The sequence below is a fragment of the Podarcis gaigeae genome, assembly GCF_964106915.1.
Source record: "Podarcis gaigeae genome assembly, chromosome: 2".
Lineage (NCBI taxonomy): Eukaryota > Metazoa > Chordata > Lepidosauria > Squamata > Lacertidae > Podarcis > Podarcis gaigeae.
Window position 1 is genome coordinate 46495107 of NC_139679.1, and position 21933 is coordinate 46517039.

Below are 21933 nucleotides of genomic sequence, written 5' to 3' on the forward strand. Positions count from 1 at the left end.
AATGTATATTTAGCTTCCATTTTGTGGCCAAGCTCCTACTGCTGAGATCCTCAAGATGTTTGCATGATAGTACACATTGTCAGCACCCGGGGCAAGGCAAGTAATTTGCGCCCCCTAACCCGTGGATTTGCGCCCCCTAACCCTAACCCCCAGATGTTGTGCCCGGTGTGGCCGGCCCCCCCTGCACCCCCCACTCTATGCCACTGCTAATTCGTATAGCCCAACAATCAACTAGAGATTCACCTGATTGGTTCAGTAGTTAATGAGTCTGCAATGATGGGTTAGTTGACCCATCTTTGCGTCCTCCCTCCAGTTAGCTGAATTGATAAATGACTGCATTGACCAGGGAGAGCATTATAGCTGAAAAGGTAAACAGGCTGCAGTTTAAAAGAAAACCAAAAACACACACACACACAAGGCTGCTATCCTATGCATACTTGACGTGGAGGTCAACTCCACTGAACATAATGAGACTGAACTTCTGACTAAATATGCAGAGGATTGCCACGTGAGTTTGTGGGTCACTTCTCTAGGAAATTGTAAAGATATTTATAGTGCATGCTGAAAAAAGCATGACCATGCCCTCATTTTGGATGCTCCTGACATACTTAGAGGGTCCAGGAATTCAATCCCATATTTAAAGCTGCATGGAAATATAGTGTGGTAAGAAGGTTAATGTATTAGAGTAAGAAACATTTGACAGGAGAAAAAACATCATATGAAGCTTTCTGTCACAAATGTTGCTTTAGTTTGGTCATTTTCATTCCTTGCAATAAAATGTTCACCAATGTCACATTATGAACAGTTTATTTATTTCCTGGAGAGTATGTGGATTCTTTGCATCTTGTGGTCTTTTGTAGGGAGTATTCTGATAATTGATCACATACCAGTATGTGTATCCATGTAGTCAAAATACAGGGTGTTAGTCAACTAAGTTTTACCCTTGAAATGAATGACCCTAACTTAGTCATGTTCATTAATTTCAGTGGATCTGCTCTGAGTGAAACTTTGTTGAATTCCACACATAATATTGAAATGGAATAATGGAATAAAACCCAGTAAATCCTGGGTAGGACCCAATAGGTATTCTTCCACGGAGAGAAAGCATTTATTAGTGGAATGAGAGTCTTTCTCACAAAATGGTTGCTATATGGGCATAATGCAAAATGGCTGACACAATTGAAAGAGCAGAAGAGAGATGGGACCACAAAATGGTGCAGGCATGCCCTGCTGTTTCAGTCACTCCCACCAATGAAGAAAAAAGGATCTACGTCAGCCACCACTAAGCCAACTCACAGAAATAAGCTCTTTGTACCTCTTCCATTCAGAACAGAGGGGAGGATAGGTGCCGAATCATGACATCCAAAGAAATATGACATATTGCATTTTAATACTACTGAGTGATAGCAACAGACTGAATTGTTTGATACTATTGCTTTTGTGAATTTGCATTTTGAATTTGGTTTAACGTGATTCTTACTCTGTGAGCCATCATGAGAGAAATAAATTGGAAGAACTTGAATTATGGGAATAGTTATATCTAGAGGAGCAGTTAATTTTACCTATCCACTGCAGTCCACTGCACGTATTCTACCAAATGAGTCAATAACTTTCTATATTTTGCTAACAAAACAGAGAAGGTGACTCTACGAATGTTCTTAATGAAGTTAATGTCACAGGGACAGAAACGTGTCTGGGTAACTATTATTATCTGCATTTGTCATATAGGAAGGTGAGGCATGAAGGAATGCATTATTGAAAGTAATATAGGTAGCTATAAGTGGAACAGCCATCAAACCAGGTATCCGCAAATCAGTGGGCTGTGCTTCCAGTCATAAAATAAGAATTAACTCCCCTTTGTTCAGCTAACTATTCTGAATGGGTTCCACTGCCACTTCTTGCTCTTATTTCTCTTTTAGTTCCTTTCAGGGAATGAACAGGGTACAGTGAATGAGTGGAAGGGAGAGGTTTGTGGTGACAAATCCCCATCCCTGCCCTGCTGGCCTCCATGTCCTTGGTGGAAGGTCCAAAGAAAGTCTCCACATTAACAACTTGAATGTGCACAGCCTTCTTTTCTTTTCACATGATCAGGGACTCTGATCTGTTTTGACCTTCTGCAGAACACACCAAGGTCAGGGATTGGTCCTGCCATTGCAAGTTCTCTTCCTACAGTCCCTATTTTTAATCCAAACACTGTTAAACATATCTTATTCACATATATCACAATGATAAATTGAAAGTGCAAACTAATGCACAGCAGGTCTTGCTGTGTTTGGGGGGGGGGGAATTACTCCTCAGTAACTTCTTTCTTTCTTTCTTTCTTTCTTTCTTTCTTTCTTTCTTTCTTTCTTTCTTTTTCTTTCTTTCTTTCTTTCTTTCTTTCTTCCCTCTGCATAAATCCCCTCCTAATCAACCAGCAACTTGAGTAGAGTGTGGGGTAGGGGTGGAGAGGGGATCCAATATCTCTAGTATATAATAACAGTTCCAAAATCCATGAAAATAAAGTATCCTGTAGCTGGATTATTTATCTACTAAGACTCCATGGCCAAGCTATATTCATGCTAGCTACCTTGACAATTAAATTACAAGATTAGTTGTTCAATTACCAGATTGTAATAATGCCTAATACCTGCCTCCAAATGAAGTGAGGGCTTCTCCTAAGGCTAAAACACCCACACATAGTACCATTTCCCTGGCAGGCTGGTACAGACAGTGGTAAAGTTCACTTAGTAGGGATACGGGAGAAATTTGTATGCAAATTGAAACCCAACTTCTCTTAATTTTGTGTTGTCGGTTTTCCACCGAAAAACTGTACAAAATACACGTATTAGGCATAGTGTTCATGAAAATGCATAAATAATAAAAATAACATACAAAGCTGCATTATATTATGCAATGATGCAAAATTGCCTGCAAATATGTGCCTATTGGGAGAAAGGTTCACTAAAATACTGATGGATTTTTTAGGGAAGTATTAAAATGTATTAATTTTATTTAAAATGAATCCTGAAATATAGCCAACTGTACTTAGGACAGGGAGAATGAGAAGCTGAAATTGACATATTTGTCCATCTCTACTACTTGGGGAATTGCTCAGAAAGCTTTGGTGGCCATAGTTTAACATGGGCTCTACTAAGGTCAAGTGAGAATATAATACAGTCAGATACACAGTCATGATGATGAAGCTGTCAGATTTTGTAAACATTTCTTTTCTTTCCAGTGCAAGTATATTTATGAAATACAGTTAGTGAAGACCACCAATGTTTCTCCCTAGTTAATGCACTTTTCTGCAGTACAGAAAAGGACTTCATGGCTGGGGTGGGAAAATTTACAGTCAAAATATAATTTAGTGTCACACAAACAAAAAGAAGACATTTGAGCTATAACAAAATAAGCATTTCTGTATTGACTGCTTTATCCTTTAATTTGTATTTTTAAAGCAAATTTTCAAGCTGAGTATGCATTAAGAATATCTTACCCTAAAGCAAGCAACTGCTGTAAGTACTAATGACACTATGTGACACATTCATCAAATTACATGTTGTGCAAATTGCATTTCTCACGGCCCACACTCCTGTTCTTATTGAAATCACTGAATCTAATGATCTATTTTCATTAAACTGTTGTGATATCAGGAAAGAAATACATTGTAATTTCTTTACCAAAGTCTGCAACCGGAGATAGATGTAATAAAAACAAATTTTGATAAAAAAATATTTGTCCTAAAAAGATTAGAAAGTTAAAACATGCACATCTACAACACTAATGCTACAATCCACTGATGGAGATCAGTGAGACTTATTCCCAGGTAAGGGTTTGACTTTAAAAGTGCTATTTCACAGCCTCTGCAAGACCCATCAATCAGCTGACCATTTGGTCTCATGTAGCCCAGTGCTCAGGGCTTTGCTGGCACCACCGATCAGCTGATTGATGGTGCCTGCAAACCTCCTTTCAGCTGAGACAGGTCTTGGCCTGTCCCTCATTGGATCTCATATAGGGCAGGTGGACATAGCTTGGCCAAAATGGCCCCACAGGCCAAATGGGGAGGACCAGCGTGCATACTTTATTTTAATGGACCAGAGGTTCCCCACTGCTGTGCATGTGAGGGAGAGTAGGGCTGGCAAGCTCTTCTGCCCTTGGTATGTCAACTCTCCTGTTGCAGTTCGAAAGCATGTCATAGTACAAGTAGATAAATAGGTACCGCTCCGGTGGGAAGGTAAATGGCGTTTCCGTGTGCTGCTCTGGTTCGCCAGAAGCAGCCTAGTTATGCTGGCTACATGACCTGGAAGCTGTACGCTGGCTCCCTCGGCCAATAAAGCGAGTGAGTGCTGCAACCCCAGAGTTGGTCATGACTGGACCTAATGGTCAGGGGTCCCTTTACCTTTACCTAGAATCACAGAAGTGTAGGACTGAAGGGTGTATTTATGGAGAGTCCCTACATGATCTAAAACTTTGACCATGCGGGTTCTCTATTGCAAAGGGAGCTTAAGTGAGCAGATTCTCTATTTTAGAGGACTTCACTCGAACTCATGGAGGGATTAAAAAAAGGGAACTGAAGATTACGCAGCAGATGGGACAGGCCTTACCAGCTCCCTCATGTGATTTTGATTGCCCCAAGAAAGAGAGCATCTAAATAAGTCTTCTGTTTTTCTTCCTTTTCAAATCTTTCCTTTTTTTGGGTAACACAGTGTGTAACCAACTCATGTGAGAGGTGGGGGCAAGCCACAGTGCGCCCCTACCCCATTACTTGACAGCCTGGATGGAGCAACCCCTCCACCATTTGTACATCTGAACACAGGGAATCTGTCCAGACATTAAAAGTTTCTGAGGAGAATTGGGTTTTCCTGTGTGCATTAATTGAATATGGTTTGAACAGCTGGACAGGGCTCAGGTCGTAACCAAAATGTTACATTTTGATTTGGAACAGAAAATCAGCTGGAATACTTCTAGGCAGTTCAGGGTGAAGAGATACTGCTGGAATGAAGGTGGGGAGGGGGAGAGAAAGAGAGAGAGATTGGCTTCTGGCATATATATGTCCTCAATAATAAACACAGATGCCTCCAAGGCTGTTCTTGCCCAATTAAATCCTTTCACAATGTAACTGCAGTTGCCGGCTTCTCAACTTCATGTTGTTACATAGCATTTGGGTAACCTACTTAGCTAATACGCCAAGGCCCTTCTTGCTGCCCATCAACTGTAATGAGGAGCTTTAATTGAGAACAAGGCTGAATGGGAAGCAGAGGAATAGGATCCTCAGTTACATGAACAACCTAGTCTACAATCTAGTTAAATCAATGGTGTGTGCGTGTGTGTGCGCGCGCAAGGGTGATCTAGTCCAAGACCCTGCAATGCAGTACAGTGGTCCCTCGGGTTAAGTACTTAATTCATTCCGGAGGTCCGTTCTTAACCTGAAACTGTTCTTAACCTGAAGCACCACTTTAGCTAATGTGGCCTCCTGCTGCCGCTGTGCCGCCGGAGAACGATTTCTGTTCTCATCCTGAAGCAAAGTTCTTAACCCGAGGTACTATTTCTGGGTTAGTGGAGTCTGTAACCTGATGTGTATGTAACTTGAAGTGTATGTAACCCGAGGTACCATTGTAATCTTTAGCCCAACATAGTACATGAACCCATAACTCAGAGATTAAGAGGATTATGCTCTACCAACTGAGCTATCCGAGATTCAGTTTATTTAAGGGACTAGAACCAAAACGTTTTCAGTACTTTTACACTGACATAACTAGGTTGCAGGTTGAGCTGTCACTATTAATATTATCATCATTATTACTAGTTCAGGTCACGTGTATGACTGGATGAAACAGAATGCTGTGAAAAATCTGTTGCCAGGTGAACTAGGGCTATTGAAAGACCTAGACTATAAATTACTGAATGTTAAATGGGCTTCATAAGGGGGGGGGGGGCTGCAGAAGGGTTAATTGAAACCCAAATAGGTATGTAGTGTGCAGACAGACTATATCCCCAGGTGCTTGCTTTCCCTTTAGGTCTGCCCCTGCTCATGCTGTTACCTTCCATTCTTGGGAGATGTGTTGCAAAATTCCGCACAGCAGCTGGCTTTGCTTTTGGAACATTTTAATTTCCAGACTTAAAAAAAAGAATGCCATGCAGTAGACACCCCTTGCAATAAGATTTTTGTGTGCTCTATTCTCAATTTGCATTTAAGAGATGGTTCTTTTTGCTTTGGTTAAATGAATTATTTGCAGCACATGGCACTTTCCCTAAAGTGATCGTAAAAAGGCTTTTTCATATTTTGATATCTTTAAATCTGCTATATAAGATGTGAACCATTAGATAATGTGTTTTCTTATCATTCCAGGCAAAGAGCATCACAGTTAGAGTCAAATGGCAGCCATATAGGATTGTTATAAAGTCCTTGAGGGGTTTTACATATTAATAACATTTTACCTGTTTGAGTTAAGCTGAAATACTACAGCCTGTGTCACAAAGGGAGCATAAGAAGCTGTCTTATGCTGTCTAGTCTAGAGAAATTAGTTGGATGGGATGGAGGATAGAACTGCTACGCTACTTCACAACAGGTATTTTTGGCCTCCTCAATATTTGTTGGAAGGGGCCTGCCCCCCTCAATGATGATGAAGATAGTGGTGATATTGACAAGACAGGTGGGGGAAGCCCATGATGCAATGCGTGTCACAGTTTCAGTGGCCAGCTCCTCCAGAATGCTCGACTTCCTCCAGATCACATGATATCTTGCATGCTTGACATCATACACACACGACATGTGCTGGGCCCCCTCAGTTTTGGGGGCAACCTGGTACCTCTACACATTTGGTTGAAGCATTCCGTTTCTTCTTTTCATTTGTGTCTTTATCACATCTACATTAAATATCTACTGATAAACTATGTATAAAAGGCTTGATGTGATTGTACACATGATTTCCATCAATATTCTCTTTTTGCAATGTTTTACTGGTGTACACCAGGGCTGTATTTGCTTATTACGGGTAGAGGATATAAAAGAGCCTCGTTTGTATTTAATTCAGACGTAAGAAATACAAATAAAATTAATTAAAAGTAATTTCTATTTCTATTAATTCAGATAACATAGTATTAATATTACTGAAATTATAAAATTATTTCTTTCGGAATTATTTTGTTTCTGTTTTAAGATTTGCACTGCACTGTATTTCTTGGCAGTTTTTGAAAGCTGAAACACTGCATCAAAGTTCGCGTGGGAATGGGGAAGACATTTGGTCAGCTCTAAAACTGACAGGGAAGTTGTCCTCCACTTTGCACCAGCAATGCATTTGTCTCATTTATACCCATAAGTCTCCCATCATCTGATTAGTGCTCTTCTACACCCCCACCTCAGAACCTTTCTCCCTGTTCCTTACCCCTATATCAACTTTCTTGGAAATAGGGTACCAATCTTATGAGCAAAGGAACACAATGAAGAAGAGTTTTCTTTTTAAAAGCAAAAAAGCACTATATTTAACAAGAGACCTAAGATTGGTTCCCTATTTTTAGTCTTTTCAAAACATGGCAGGTCAGATACCCAAAGGAAGTACTAGAATCCCTAAAATTGTCATGCATTTGAATGCGAAACTCCAAAGTTACACATGTTGTAAGTTCAAAGAACATTTCAAAGGATTATAAGCAGACTAATTAATGATCTTTGGACCCCAGAATCCTAGTTCGGATAATTTTAAAGGTGTTATTTTTTTCCTAGTCTTTGACATGGATGACTCTTGTCTGATCTTCTTGAAACATGGCAAGTGTTATGCCCCTATGGAGTAATATAATGTGCTCAATTTTCATGGTAGTTGAGCACAGAACTCCAAAGTTACAGGCAGCATTAATCTGGTTTAGACTCCATTGAATGTAATAGAAAGCTTATTGGAAGTCTCCCCATTTTAAATTGCATCTCAAATGGAGACTCTTTATCTAATCTCTCTTTAAAGAATTGCAGGTGTGATGCCCTGAAGTAATCTAAATCCTTCAAATGTAGTTCTAGTCAGCTTTGAAATGCCATGAATAATAAAAAAAAATGCTGTGTGTGTGTTCCCTTGAAAATAATGATGTCCAAAAAATGAATTTCAAATTAGATAAATACAAGTGAAAGTTTTACAAAAGGAACAAATTAAAAAAAAAATTTTTAAAGCCAAAATCACAAAAGGAAAACAATCATTTTCCCCAGTACACATCTTTAAGATATATGTGCAGGCTTGCATTGATAAAACAACGCCAAATCCAGTCCTGATGTGTTTGTATGTATAGTTGAGTCAATATGGATTTTGTTTGAGCACTTGTGTGCATTCCTAAAACAAAACACAAACTTCATAGTTGTGTGTATGACCACATGAGCATTGCAGGGTAGCTTTCAAAAAATGAACGTCTATGTGCATATTAGTAACAGTGGGGAATGCAAATGCCTGAAATAACTTGGATGAATTGTTCATGCTTCCATTCTGAAATTAGTTATATATATTATCTTAATGGAATAAGAATTCAGGAGCAGTGGAGCACATGGCAGAGACCACACATAGTAAAGGGATAGAACTGGGAAAATCTGCTCATCTCTTGGCAGGACATCCCTCCTGTTAAACTACTCTAAATCAGGTGTCTTCTCCTCAAAGTTTCCCTTTGAGTCAAAATGTTGTTCCATTACCTTCTAGTTAACAGAATATTCTGGATATTTGGAATTCCACAAAATAGTTGGCTGTTTTGTGCAACTCTATCTTCTGTAATAGAGAATGAAAAATGGTGCTCTGCATTCATAAGGCCATTTGCTAGTTTGACAAAATGAACAAAATAATGTAAAATGTAAGCATTAACTATGATTTGCAGCTGAGAGTACAGACAATATGTAATCATTTACTGTCTGAAATGGTATTTTGGAATGAGCTGGGATTACGCTTTTGTAAAATGCAAGATGTTTTCTAGCTTCATTAGAGCTCTGTGAGATTAACTAACTAGTTCACCAGATGCATCCCAGAAAATCTCTATGGGCTGTGCCCTATATTTGTAAGCTATTATGTGAAAACTATTATTAGGCTGGTTATTGGCAGAGTTATTATGAGAATGGAGATGGTTAGGGAATGCGGCTTCAAAACAGAGTGAACATATAGGCTAAGTATCAAGTTTGGTACATCATAACCCAAATGGAACCCATAATCAATGCAGGCAGTTTGTAGAGGAGAAATATGCAGCTTTACTTACTTACTTACTTACTTACTTACTTACTTACTTACTGCAGAGAATCCAGGGAGCTGCCCTGAAAGTTGTGTTTCTGTTGCAGCGATTTGCACAGCAAATTATGTTATCTAGGGATAGTTAGAAAGTACCTTCCCAATCTCACAAGCCCATTCCTGTGATGATCAGAAGACAGTGGGCAATAGTCAGCTTTGTTTTACCTGGTGTATAACTACTGAAATTAATGGACCTAGCTTAGTCAAGGTTCATTCATTTCAATGGGTCGACTCTGAATAAAAGTTAGCTGACTAGCATCCACTTTCTACACAATCTGGTGCAGGAGGAAGAAATTCATAGGACTTTCAGGGGCACTTTGTGGGGTGGGAGAGTAATGGTTTTAACTGTGGGAAGTGGGAGAGTAATGGAGTCAGCTGTGGTGACTTCTCTGCGTTTTTCATTTTTAAACAAACAAAGTTTTTTATAATTAAAGTTAATGCTTTTCCAGACAGCCTTGGTAGTCTTTTGCAGTAAAAGCAACAAAGAATATTGTTTCCTGCTTGGCAGGGGGTTGGACTCGATGGCCCTTGTGGTCTCCTCCAACTCTATGATTCTATGATTCTATATTGTGGCAATTAAACGGCAAAACAGCCCAACTCAAAGCCATCTATGGCTGCAATTCTAACCATACCTACTCAGAAGTAAGTCCCATGTAAGTGGTGTTAGACTTGCAGCCAAGCTTGATTTCACAGTTTAGTATAAACTTGTCATCCTGCCTTAGGCATCAGGGTGGGACAATTTAGGACCCTGAAGATACTTTGTTCTTTGTTTCCTGGATTGTATTGCTTACTCCTTCACTCAGCTGTAATGCTACTTAACCACATATAAGTCCTTTTTATTGTAACATTTTATTTCATAAATGCATATTTCATACAAAAAAATAGACATCTGTATATGTCTACTGAAACATAATACTCAAGCAAATGTGTGTTTCAAATGTGAAGATTTGGCTGGGAATGGGGCAAAACTTTTAAAGCAAATATTCAGGGGGTGGATGGTGAAAACTGAGCAGTCAAATTCAGATGTTTCTCTCTCCTTTCTCCCCCAAGAGCCTTGGACTTTAATGGAGGAGCACTGATAAAGTCTACAGATTACAAAAGAGATTGCTTCTTCTAATGTGATAAGAAACACGATACAGTAAAGATACATTTCATGGGTTTTTAAAATTCGCAAAAAGAAATGTATTAAGTCTCCAAAACATGTTTGTTCGTTTTTTAAGCTTTTTGTTGCAGAGCCCTTGTATTTCTCTAAGACCTGTCCAGGGTCCTGAAATATCTATCGCTGACTGCTCTCATTCTCTGACTTGTTAATTTGCTAAACAGTCACTGCCGGCCCTTGTTGTTTGCTTGGACTGCTGCCCAGGGGCTCAGCCACATCAGGCAGTACAGGATAGTTGCTTATTTGTGCATGAAGCAAGATGCAAGTTTATTTGGTGGCCCAAATGTTAGCCGTACCTGAAATAAGCAAGAGGGAAAATGTTCTCCAATAATTTTTACCATGTGTATGGGGTGCTTCCCCTACCTACCTGTGTATATAATTAGTAAAATAATCAAGACATGTCTCTGTATCCTGAACACCAGAATGGGACTGGGAGACCATAGGGAGGCTTATTTTTGCACAGTCATTGGGTTTGCCTGCTTTCCATTTATAGCCTTTCATTCTGCAGTTAGATTGGGTCTAGTTTAGGTTCCGAAAGTTCGTGTATTTTCTTTTATTAGTATAACATGCACCATGCAATGTAAGGCTGTGGTACCCAATTATAGCTGCTTTCCTCCAGCTGCACACCAGCAAGCATCTGCTAGACCTTAAAGGGGCTGCAAATGGCTTGCCTGGAATTACTCCAGTTCAGCAAAGCTGTATCTTGCTGCATTTGTGCTTTTCCCTTGAAGGGACATTGTGCATAGTTACCTCCTTTCCAGCCTCCACCCACCCAAACACCCCAGCTCTCTATAGTTGGTCTGAAATTCCACTTCTTTTGAAGCTGGCCCTGAAATACATATGCCATTAGCCTGACTGATCACACTGAGCTTCCAAGAGAGTCTGCTTTTGATCTGCACTGCTTTTGTTTTGCCCTCCAGAATCTTGTAGTGAGATAAGTTTTTCTCGTTGCTTACTTGCTTAGATTACTTTCCTAAGGGGAATTTAAAACAAAATGTTCCAGCAAAAATGGTGATGCAGTCCTCTGAAATATTTAAAGGATGGAAGTTGAAAAAACATGGGTGTGTGTGTGTGTGTGTGTTTGGGAGGGGGAAGAACAGCTTTTCATCTTGTCTGCATCCCAGAATCCCTCTGGCTTTTTCCTTATGAGACCTTCTTACCAGCTTGATGGCAGTGTACTTTCTAATGGCACTTCCTTGTAGAAGTATTTCTCCTGGTGTGGGTTCAGGCAGAATGAATCTGTTAACATCTGTAGCCTCTACGAGGATCAGTGCCCTGAGCTAGAAGGGTTTTGTTCCAGTTTTATTATGCAGTACTGTCCCTTGACTTTGAAAGTAGCTGGAAATATACGCATCAAAGATTAAATGCATAGGAGCCTTGCCTTTCCCAACTCCCTGGGAATGGAAGGCTTTTAGAGGAGTGTTGAGCTGGCTTATCCTACCTCTGGCAATCTAAAGAGACTTGAAAGAGAGTTGACGAAGTAGAATCCTAAGCATTAACCTGCTTGTGTAATTTGTGTCTGTGCCATTGGCCTTTTACATGGCTCTTCTCACTCTGTGGTGACATTAATTCTAGGGATCTTTGCTGCCACAAGCTGTGAGTTGGGCAGAAGCTGGAGCTCATGGGTTTCTCCCACCAGTCTTGCCAATAAAATCTTCATCAAATATCTTTAGTACATTTGATTTGACACTCCATTTTGCCAGGGAGTTCAAAAGTGTGTTTGGTCAAATAGGTCTTCTGTACTCTGTGTATCCCACAATTAGCAAATTGACATGAAGAATGAAAAAGAAATGGGGACAAACTTACACTGCCTCCCTGATAAGCAGGCATGGTACTCTTAGGATTGAAGGAGAGCTGAAAAACCAAAGGCAGTTCTTCCACCTCATTCAGAGCTGCCAGGGTGGAACAGCAGGTGGCGGGGAGCTCTTACACTATTAAGAAAAGAGGAAAAGGTGGAGGAATGTAACAAAAAGGGGGAAACCCCAGGCAATGGGGGTAGGAGTGGGAGCAAGGAGCAACGTGACAGAGTAAGAGCTTAACATCCAAGGCACTTGGGACCTCTCAGGTCTTCCATCAGGGAGTTTCAATACAGAATGTTCAACCTCTTATTCTACTGTTTCCTCTTTGCTTCCACTGAGTACAAGAGACTTAACTTCTGTATTTGAAATTCTCTGATGGAGGATCTGAGAGGCCAAAAACACACTGGATATTTCCCTCCCTTTACCCCTTTGCTCGCTCGCTCTTTCTTTCTTTCTTTCTTTCTTTCTTTCTTTCTTTCTTTCTTTCTCAAGCAGCAACAAATCTGCCTCCCACTGGGCACAAAGGGAATAAGCTACAGCAGCTCTTGTAGTTCTCTCTCTCTCTCTCTCTCTCTCTCTCTCTCTCTCTCTCTGTGTGTGTGTGTGTGTGTTTTTAAGGCATTGGATCTTTCAGGTTCATTTGCCAGAATGATCCATTTTCAGCCTTACCAGGGTTTATGCTGCAGCATCAGTAGGACAAGGGCCATAAATTTTCTACAGTGGTGGAGAGGTGGAATCTGATTTTGGATTACTCTTTCCAAGATGCATCCCATGGTACTAATCCTAATGGACCACAGAACTGAAAGTCCCATGAGAGGATATGGAGGGTGTGGGAGTGAGATGGAGTACATTTTTTTCCAGAGCATTTACAAGATACAAGAACTGAGAGTTTGAACTGTCAGAACTTTGGCTCCAGTTTTGGAAGACGTTTTTTGCATCCTAGGTTGCATGCAGAGGAAATGCTTCTGTTCTAAAATCTCATTTATTCACAACCGCAGAGCAATTTCCTTGAATATTATTGGTATAATAGTGAACTCTGCAGGTTAATTGGAAAGCCAATCTTTCAACCAGTCTGAACAGCTCAAATGAAAAAACATATTGCTCTCCTCCACAGTGGTAGCTTACTGAGGAGGAAATAAAAGGAAAAGGAAGCAGATGCATCTTCATTTGCAGATTATTTACACTTTGGTGTGTAATGGTACCTCCTGAGGTACTGCAGTCTACTCCATCAGTGCTTTTTCTTCACATAGATGCTAATCCCAAATACCAAACATCTTCCTGACAAGTCTCTGCTAATCCCCAGATAGGCACTGTGCTACTTTTCTAAATGACAATGGCTTACTTATTTTAATTATGTCCCAGTTAACTACATTATATGCTAAAAGTTTTGGTAAAATATAAAAGCTGTATTTTGCATAGCAGCCATTTTATAAGCCTTTCAGAACTAAAATGACAAAAACATTTAAAGAGTGCATGCACCCACATGCACACCCACACACCCTTACACCCTTACACCCTTACACCTACTCTTGGGAATTGTGTGTATGTATGTTTACTGTTCACATTTACATTCCAAAGATTCACAAGTGGTGTCTTACATAGGCATATATAGAAAGCTAAAGTGAGCAAGTCTCCCAGTACACTTCCATATATTCCCTTCCAAGGATCATGTGCAAAGAGAAAACATTAATTCACTCATTGAAGTGGATTTAGAAGATATGCTGAGATGTCCTAGACCTTGTGAGCATGTAAAGAGCTGCTGCCTGTATTGTACCCTTTGGTAATAGATGTAAGGTTGCATTTTAACTGCAGGTTTCTAGCTGTTAGCTTACGTCTAAAGGGTAACTAGAGGTGAGTTATAACTTGCTAAAGAATGGTACCAGCAGAATGTCAGAACAGATAGCATTTACTTTTGGAATAAAATGCACAGACATACATTGCTCCTTAATTTCAATAGGATGGAGCTACAAACAATGGTGAAATGCCAAATGCTTAATTGCACTTAAGCAGTAAAAGTCACACTAATTTTAAAAAATGAAATGTCATTTCATATCAGGGTGATTCTCTGGAATAACCCCTGCCCACCAAGTCTTATGTACAAAGCATTGCACTGCTCCCATTGGATTCCACAGCAATTTGATTTGTGATTCTGTGACCATAGGATGAACCAAGATTGGGACATACATGCGTTTCCCACTCATGAATTGAACATGTTTGATCATCTCTGACTCATTCACTAGCACGATACACATACAGAATTAGTCATAAAATATAGTTGGGATTTCTGGTTCCTAGCAGGTAGCTTCATCCCAAAGAGAATCTGACATAAATGAACTCTGGAGCAAGCATTGTTAAAGATGCAATTGTGCTTGACTTCATTATGTAGTGAAACTCTAATTGTGGCATGGAAATGAATGTTTGGAAAGGACAGAGTAGATAGAGCTAATTCATGATGCTATACATGGGGCCTGTACTAATTGTGGGCAGATTTCTTACTTATACAGCTGACAAGATGTGCCATCACTTGCCAGTTGTACAATTTCAGAGGTGCGGGGTGCCTTACTATTATCAAGTGTTTATATAAAGCACCACAGCAGGTTCAAATGCTGAAGATGCATCATTTGAAATAAAGACTTGCTCAAATTCTTAGCAGATACTGTAAGATACAGTAATGAAAGAGGAAAGGATACTAATCCTGCACCCCCCTAAATAAGAATATTTTGCCACAACACATTTAATTCAGCCAATCCTGAATTTAAGCAGAATGTCCACTCTAAATCATTCCCTTTTCCTCCCTGTAAAGAGCATGGTTTGTTAGGACAGCTGGTGTATATCTGGGTTTCTACATGCCATGTGGCCATTGTCAACTGTGCCAATAACATTGTGTCTACTAGTTATCATCTAAACAGTGACCCATGTTTACTCCAGCTGTTAAACATTTGATCAGTCCTTAAGGAACAGTTGATAAACCACACGGGAAACTTTGAACCAATTTAGGTCATGCATCACAGATTTCTCTTCATTCCTTTCCCCATCCATCTGTTGTCCTGGCACCATTTATTCCTGAAGCAAACAAGGGAAACTCCTAACCCATGAAAAGCAGTTTGTGCTGCGCAAACTCCTGTTGCCTTTGAACAGAGCCCATCTAAATAGCTTGATTCCAGATTGTTATTCATGTTTGTACACATTAGCTAAATTAACATTTAAGATGCTAGTCTTGCTATTAGAAGCAAAATTCATTGGTTGACTCTAATTGGTTATTTTCTTTTAACAGTGGAGGTGGTGGTTTGATGCCCAGAAATTTTTGATGTGTATTTTTCTTCCAGGGTTGCAGATATATGGGCATTGCTGTGCAGCAGCCTCTCAGGGCTACATCTGTACTACACTCAGCCTTCCACCACAAAGCCCCCTTTAGATAGTGGGAGCTTCTGGTAGGAGCTCCTGGGAATGTTTCTCTCTCAGACTGTTGCAGCCCCTCGTGGATTGGCCACTGTCCCTGGCAGCTGTCACACACAACCTCAACCAGCCGTTGGGAATTTCCTCAGCTGGCTGAACTGCAGGGCAGGACTGCCTGCCAAAATTCTGTATTTAAATGAGCCAGTCAGGATCATCCCACTAGTGGGCAGAGCCTTGTGAGTTGGTTTCTCCTGCTCTGGTCCACCAGTGACACTGACTCCTTCAGCACAATCATCAGAAGAGCAAACCCTCCCATGCTCCTGTAATTTTGCCCTTTTACCCTTTTTGTTACATTCTAGGTCATTTGTTTTATCATGTATATTCACTATAACTTGCTTCTCAGGTTTCTGGTTTAACCATATTTGTTTCCTAGGTTTCTGGTTTAACCATGTTTTTGCCTCCTTGTACCATCTGACCTTGCTCTGGTTGCTAATGGTTGCCATATCTGGAGCCAGGAAGGAATTTGCCTGCAGAGAGATTGGCCTGTCTGGAGGTTTTGCCTTCTCCAAAGCAAAATGTCACAACTTTTGGTGGTTAAGGCATTGGCTGGAATCCTAGTCATCAAGCTTTTGGGTGAAGTGGTGCATCACCAGACCTTATCCAGTGGCGTATTCAGTGTACCCCATTAGAGGAGTCTTGATGCAAATCCCTGTCCAGAAGCCAAATGTGGGGTAGATGGGCCATAGAGCTTCCAGTGGCAGCCTGAGGATGGCCACGCCCATAGACTGCTATTTTGGGGAGCCCATAATCCTCGGCACAACACTGTTAAAAGCTTCAGCCCTCTGGCAGGAGGCTGGAATGGATATTCACCCAATGCCTGAGCAAAAATCCACCTACAATTGGAATCAATAAGGTTGTGGCCATTTTTAATCCAGATTGTTGTCCGCTTGAGTTTGTTCAATAACACCATAGCTATAGCCACTCCATGGATGGCACTGGGACCACAATGTCCTGTGACTCTCCCATCTTGGGTTCTGCAGAATATCCCAGATTTTTTACCTAGTCTGCATGTGCTAATGACACATCTTCGGATGTCATATACCTGTGCCGTAATGTATATGAGTAGAAGAAAGCACACACACATCCCCACACACATACAAAATCAGTCTGGGGGAGGGACCTTTAACTAAAAAGCAAAGAAGTCTGAAGTGAAGAAGGCACAGCAGTTTGTTAAGAAGTATGCCAGCACTGCCAAATTATGGGGGGTCTTGGGGGGGCATTAAAAACCTTGGGGACATATCGAGTCCACAAGCAGCTACTTCTGATATAAAAGATGGAAGTTAAAAGGAGAGCTTCCAATCACCTCTGGTATGCAAGAGAAGAGAAGAGAGAAAGGGGGCATATAAGGCTAAGGCTCAGTGTGACTAATTCACGGAGCAGGAAAACTCAATTTCCCATGGGAGCTTGTGTTGTTAATTTCAGGGTGCAGTGTTTCTGAGGGAAGCTTTGGGAGCCGTTTATTATATATCCATAGAACCACTTTAGCACAAGTACTGAAAGGGGTTACAGCCTGGAACTAATAGCACATGAGGTGGCCAAAGGGCTGAGGATAGACATTTAGAGATAGCATTCTGAAATAGGTCTCAGTATCAACATATAAAGTGGTAACTAAGTCCCATTGAAATCCACAAGAAAAATTATTGTGAGTTAATTTAATTAACCTTAAGTGTGACTCACATTCTCTGTATTGCACTATGCTCTGTCTTGGGGGTTGGCAGATTTCAGGCTTGTGGGATCTACTTCATGTTTTACTAGAGCCTTAAGATCCACCAATGGCAGCCAGGTTGGGGAGGGGGGAGAAGAAAGATACACAGACTTAGAATGAATCCCTGGGTTCTGAACTTTCTGAGTACCAAAAAATAATTTGAGTTTACATGGCTCCCACATATTTTTGTTTAGTCCTGGTTACTCTCCCCATCCTGCATTTCTTTGTGCCTTTCTTTATATCTATTCCCTACCTATCTCCATTTTCTTCATTTAAACATTTCATCCACTTAGAGTCAGAAATTCCCGTCAATCTACTTCAGACCACCCAGAAAGCTATTAGTAGATCCCAATCAACCTTTGGGCAACCCCCTATTCAGTCTCTCTCCCTTTCACTCATATATCCATGAATTAACTGTGTAATCCTCTAAATGTTGGCTTAAATATAGGTTTAGTAGACATCCTCAGAGTCCTTTGGAAAAAGCCCAGTGGTGGAAAGCAACGGCAGAACATTTTTAAGTAAACAAAAATCAAGCAGTGACATGCACTGAACAAAGTTAAATGCAAATATTTTGTTGTAGTAAATTTGGACTATGATTGCTTATGGTGGTATGCAATTATCTGGGTTGTTTCTATAGTCGAACAATAGGCATGCCAAATGTCAGTGCTCAAAGCCGGGAAGTTTATTATTAAAATAATTCTAATGAATTAACATTTGCTGTGTGTTCTGACATGAGGCAAGCATGTTGCTTTATTGTGCTGTGTTGTATCGTACCAAGCACAGCACAGTAACCTCAAAGAAGTTTCACTGCATTCCTTCCAGTCAATAAAGCACTACCTTTAGTTTTAAAGAGACACTTGTTCAATTCTTTGCCTTGAAGAAAGCATGAGTTGTGAATCTTTTCTGTGGCGTTCAACAGTAGGGCCTTTCCTGGGGTGAGCAGAGGAACAGTCTAGTGCCTTATTTACTGACCTTTAGACGGCAGATTAAGGTTGAACATCTTTGCAGATTTAATTGGGAATAACCCTCACTGAACACAATGGGTGACATTAAACCAGGCTATACTCCATTGGATTTAATGAACATGATTAATTAGGTTCATCAATTTCGATATGTTTACTCTGAATAAAACTTAATTGAATACCATCCAGTGAAAATTACAGAAAAATCATGACTGAGGAATGACTATTACACCTGAAGCCCTATCACCTTGCATAACATATATTTTACAGGAGATTATGTGGTCATGGCAGTCTACTTTGATCTAAGCAGAAGGATGGGCTACTTCACCATTCAGACTTACATCCCTTGCACACTCATTGTAGTGCTATCTTGGGTCTCGTTCTGGATTAATAAGGATGCCGTCCCAGCCAGAACATCTTTGGGTAGGTCATGGCTTCTCTTTATTCTGATTGTTTGTGTTCCTATACTGAATTATGACCATTCCCTGTGCACATGGATCCAAACTGTCAGGATCTGGGGCCAATTCATACATAAACTGGGCATCCCACTGTGTGACTGGAATGCCTGCTTTATTTCATGTTCTTGTAGTGAACAAAATTATTTCCATGGTGTTTCAGTAGAATTAAAATGACCTTTCGAGAATCCCAGAGTGTTTCTAGGCCTAGTTTTTCCAATTCATGAAATTGGCCCCCTGCTTTGTCTATGGATACAGTAGCTCCGTGTCATGAAAACACAGCCAACATTTGATACTTAGCAGGAGTAATGGAACAGTTGAAGCTGATGTAACTACATCCTTCTGTGCAACTGAAATGGAAAATCCAGCACTTTTAGTTCAATCACTGCTATGCACAAATGCTGCCCAGTGTGATAAACATTGCCATTTACAATATTGTGACACTCCTTATCCCTTGAAGCACACTCGAGTGAGATGTTTACATGGACCAGTGGTCCTACATAGATCTTAAGTGAAAGAGGCCTATTTGTAAGCTCAGTTAATCAATATCTGTAAACACTTTGGAGATGCCCAAGGAGAGAGGCAGCATGCAACCCAAGGGTATTATTATGATGCATTGCTCACCTCATCCTGAGGCACTGAGACCTTTGCTTGCATTTCTCAGGGGAACCTCACAGTTTATTGGTTTATATAAGCACATTTCTGACCATATCGAGGCAAGCTGATTGTTCTAATCCCACAGAAACCAGGAGCATTCCATAGGGACTCACAATGAGGGAGCTGAATGTTAATGTGGAATTAAGCAGTTCAAGGAATGCCTCATGTGTTGAAGCATATGGGAGAGGATTGTGGTGTTGTGCATTCAGCAGCAGTGTGAAAGGGCCTTCTGCTCATGCCAGCATATGCCGCACAGCTCCTCTATGCAAGGGAGAACCCTGAAGTAGTACTGTATTTTCTGTTCCCTTCCTAGGTATCACAACTGTCCTGACAATGACCACCCTCAGCACGATCGCTCGCAAATCCCTCCCCAAGGTCTCTTATGTGACAGCAATGGATCTTTTTGTATCAGTTTGCTTTATTTTTGTTTTTTCTGCCCTGGTGGAGTATGGGACTCTTCACTATTTTGTCAGTAACAGAAAGCCAAGCAAGGATAAAGACAAAAAGAAGAAAAACCCTGTATGTATTTTTATTACTACACCAACTGATAACCCACATTTTAATTATGTTTCCCAGAAATGAGCATTTTGTTGTCCTGTAGCTGTATTAGAAGTGGAAACCATAGAAGGTTTGCTTGATGACCAGGGAAGGGAAAGAAAGGAAATGGCTGATCAGGTTCACATGATCCTTTTTTATACCGGGGTTGGCTTTGATAGCCAGATTCCAGAAGAGTACCAGAATACCAGAGTACCAGAGTACCAGATTCCAGAAGAGTATCAAGACTGAGTGACAAAATCTGACAAATAGCTATACATCAAATCTCACAGTTAAAGGAAACTTAACTGTTAGTGACAGGAAAATTGACCACTTTTATTTGGTCCATTTTCTGTTCATATGCATATCTTCTATTGTATTTAATTGCTGTAACCACGGGAACAAACTAAATCCTAGGTACACTTTGTGGGAGCAAGCTGCATTGAATTCCAGCACAGGATTGGGCTGCATGTAACATTTAAAATTAATCTGCCTGGAATTATGGTCCCTCTCTTTTGGAGCATGTATTTTCATCAACTAGCTCATTTGGTGATGGCTTATGAACTCTGAGGCTGTGGTCAAACTGCTTTGTAGCCCAGGCACAGAGAACGGTTCTGGTTGATTGAAAATAACAGGGCAAATCAAGACTATAGATGTGTGATTGCATTGTTCCAGTTCCCACCAAGGCACACCACAGTTTCTGATAGGAGTAGCCTTTTGGAATTGTGTCTACAGATATATCGGTGGTGGAGGTTAGAAGGCAGGCTTGTAACGTGGGGCATCTGAGGAATGTGACCCACTGCCTTTATGGGTGTCCTTGGACTCCTTGCTAATATTGAAAGATGGCAGTGGGGAAGTTACCTCAAGATGATCTACCTGTACCCATAGAAGTCTCCTAGCTGATCCTATAAACCTGTTGAGTCCTAGAAGCATTGTATTAAGGACAGAAGGAAGGTCGAGAGTATGGACATTACTAATCTGAATTTCAAAATATGAATGATTTCTTCTTGTATCGCTTCCCCCTGCCACTTTATTCCCATCTCTTTTCTTTTCACTGCCTGTATTTTCTCCCTTCTCTCTTTACTACCACTTACTATTATAAGTTATTTATTTTATAGGGTGTTCTATTGGCACAATGCTGTCCCTCCTCCCTTTTAATGCTGTTGTCTTAATTTGTGTAATCTGCATTGAAATCATTGAGAAAAGGCAATATATAAATCTCTTAAACAAATAGTTTAAGAACCAAGAGATACTGCTACAATCTGTAATCCTTGTTCACCATATTGTGAACAAGGAAGGTAAAAGGGTAGAAACTAATGCCTATGGACCTTGAGGAAGAACATTATCTACTCACGACTAGTGGGTCTTTCCCCTTAGTTAGAGGAGCAGAAAAGAAAATGGTAGTATTTGACTGTCTTACTCACAGTATGTTTGCCTATCCATGGAAATAACTCAGAACAAGCCACAGAACCCTGAACTGTCAATCTATTTTAAATTGGATTTCCAAGTTTTGTTAACTCAGATCCTTCTTTACATGTTAATCGCTTTTAAAGTTCTTATAGAAAATTCTATCTTAAATCCTTTTTCTATTTCTATTTCTTTTGACTTGCTATAGTTTAGAAAAGTAACTTTAATTTATGCTACTTTTTGTCTCCTTTCCCCCCTCTCTACCTTTCTTTAATTTAAAAACCTCTGATTCTTTCTTTTTCTGTCTACAAAACCAAAGCTTCTTCGGATGTTTTCATTCAAGGTATAATATTTTTGGTATAGAAATCCACTGCATGTGACTGCTGAATTGAACAACTATAGCTTCAGTAAAGGCTTGTTAGATATTTATGCATTCTACTTGAAGCAACCTTGCAGTGAAGTAGAATGGCTAATATGTAGATATTAACATGAAGTTGATTCAGCAGCCCAAACACTAATTCACTACTGTTTTGAACTTACGATAAGTTCAATGGATTTTAACATGTTTGGATCGCATG

At 40.3% G+C, this 21933-nt stretch overlaps 1 protein-coding gene across 2 annotated transcripts in view; it reads left to right on the forward strand.

The window, feature by feature from the left end:
- GABRG2 (gamma-aminobutyric acid type A receptor subunit gamma2) overlaps nucleotides 1-21933 on the forward strand; it is a 60678-nt gene that overhangs the window by 35698 nt on the left and 3047 nt on the right. The window contains exons 7-9 of one of the 2 annotated variants that reach the window (XM_083719401.1): nucleotides 18573-18725; nucleotides 19728-19933; nucleotides 21675-21698. In XM_083719401.1, the coding sequence (XP_083575527.1) occupies nucleotides 18573-18725; nucleotides 19728-19933; nucleotides 21675-21698 (383 nt within the window). The remainder of the gene's footprint in view (nucleotides 1-18572; nucleotides 18726-19727; nucleotides 19934-21674; nucleotides 21699-21933) is intronic. The other variant, XM_083719402.1, reaches the window with a different exon arrangement.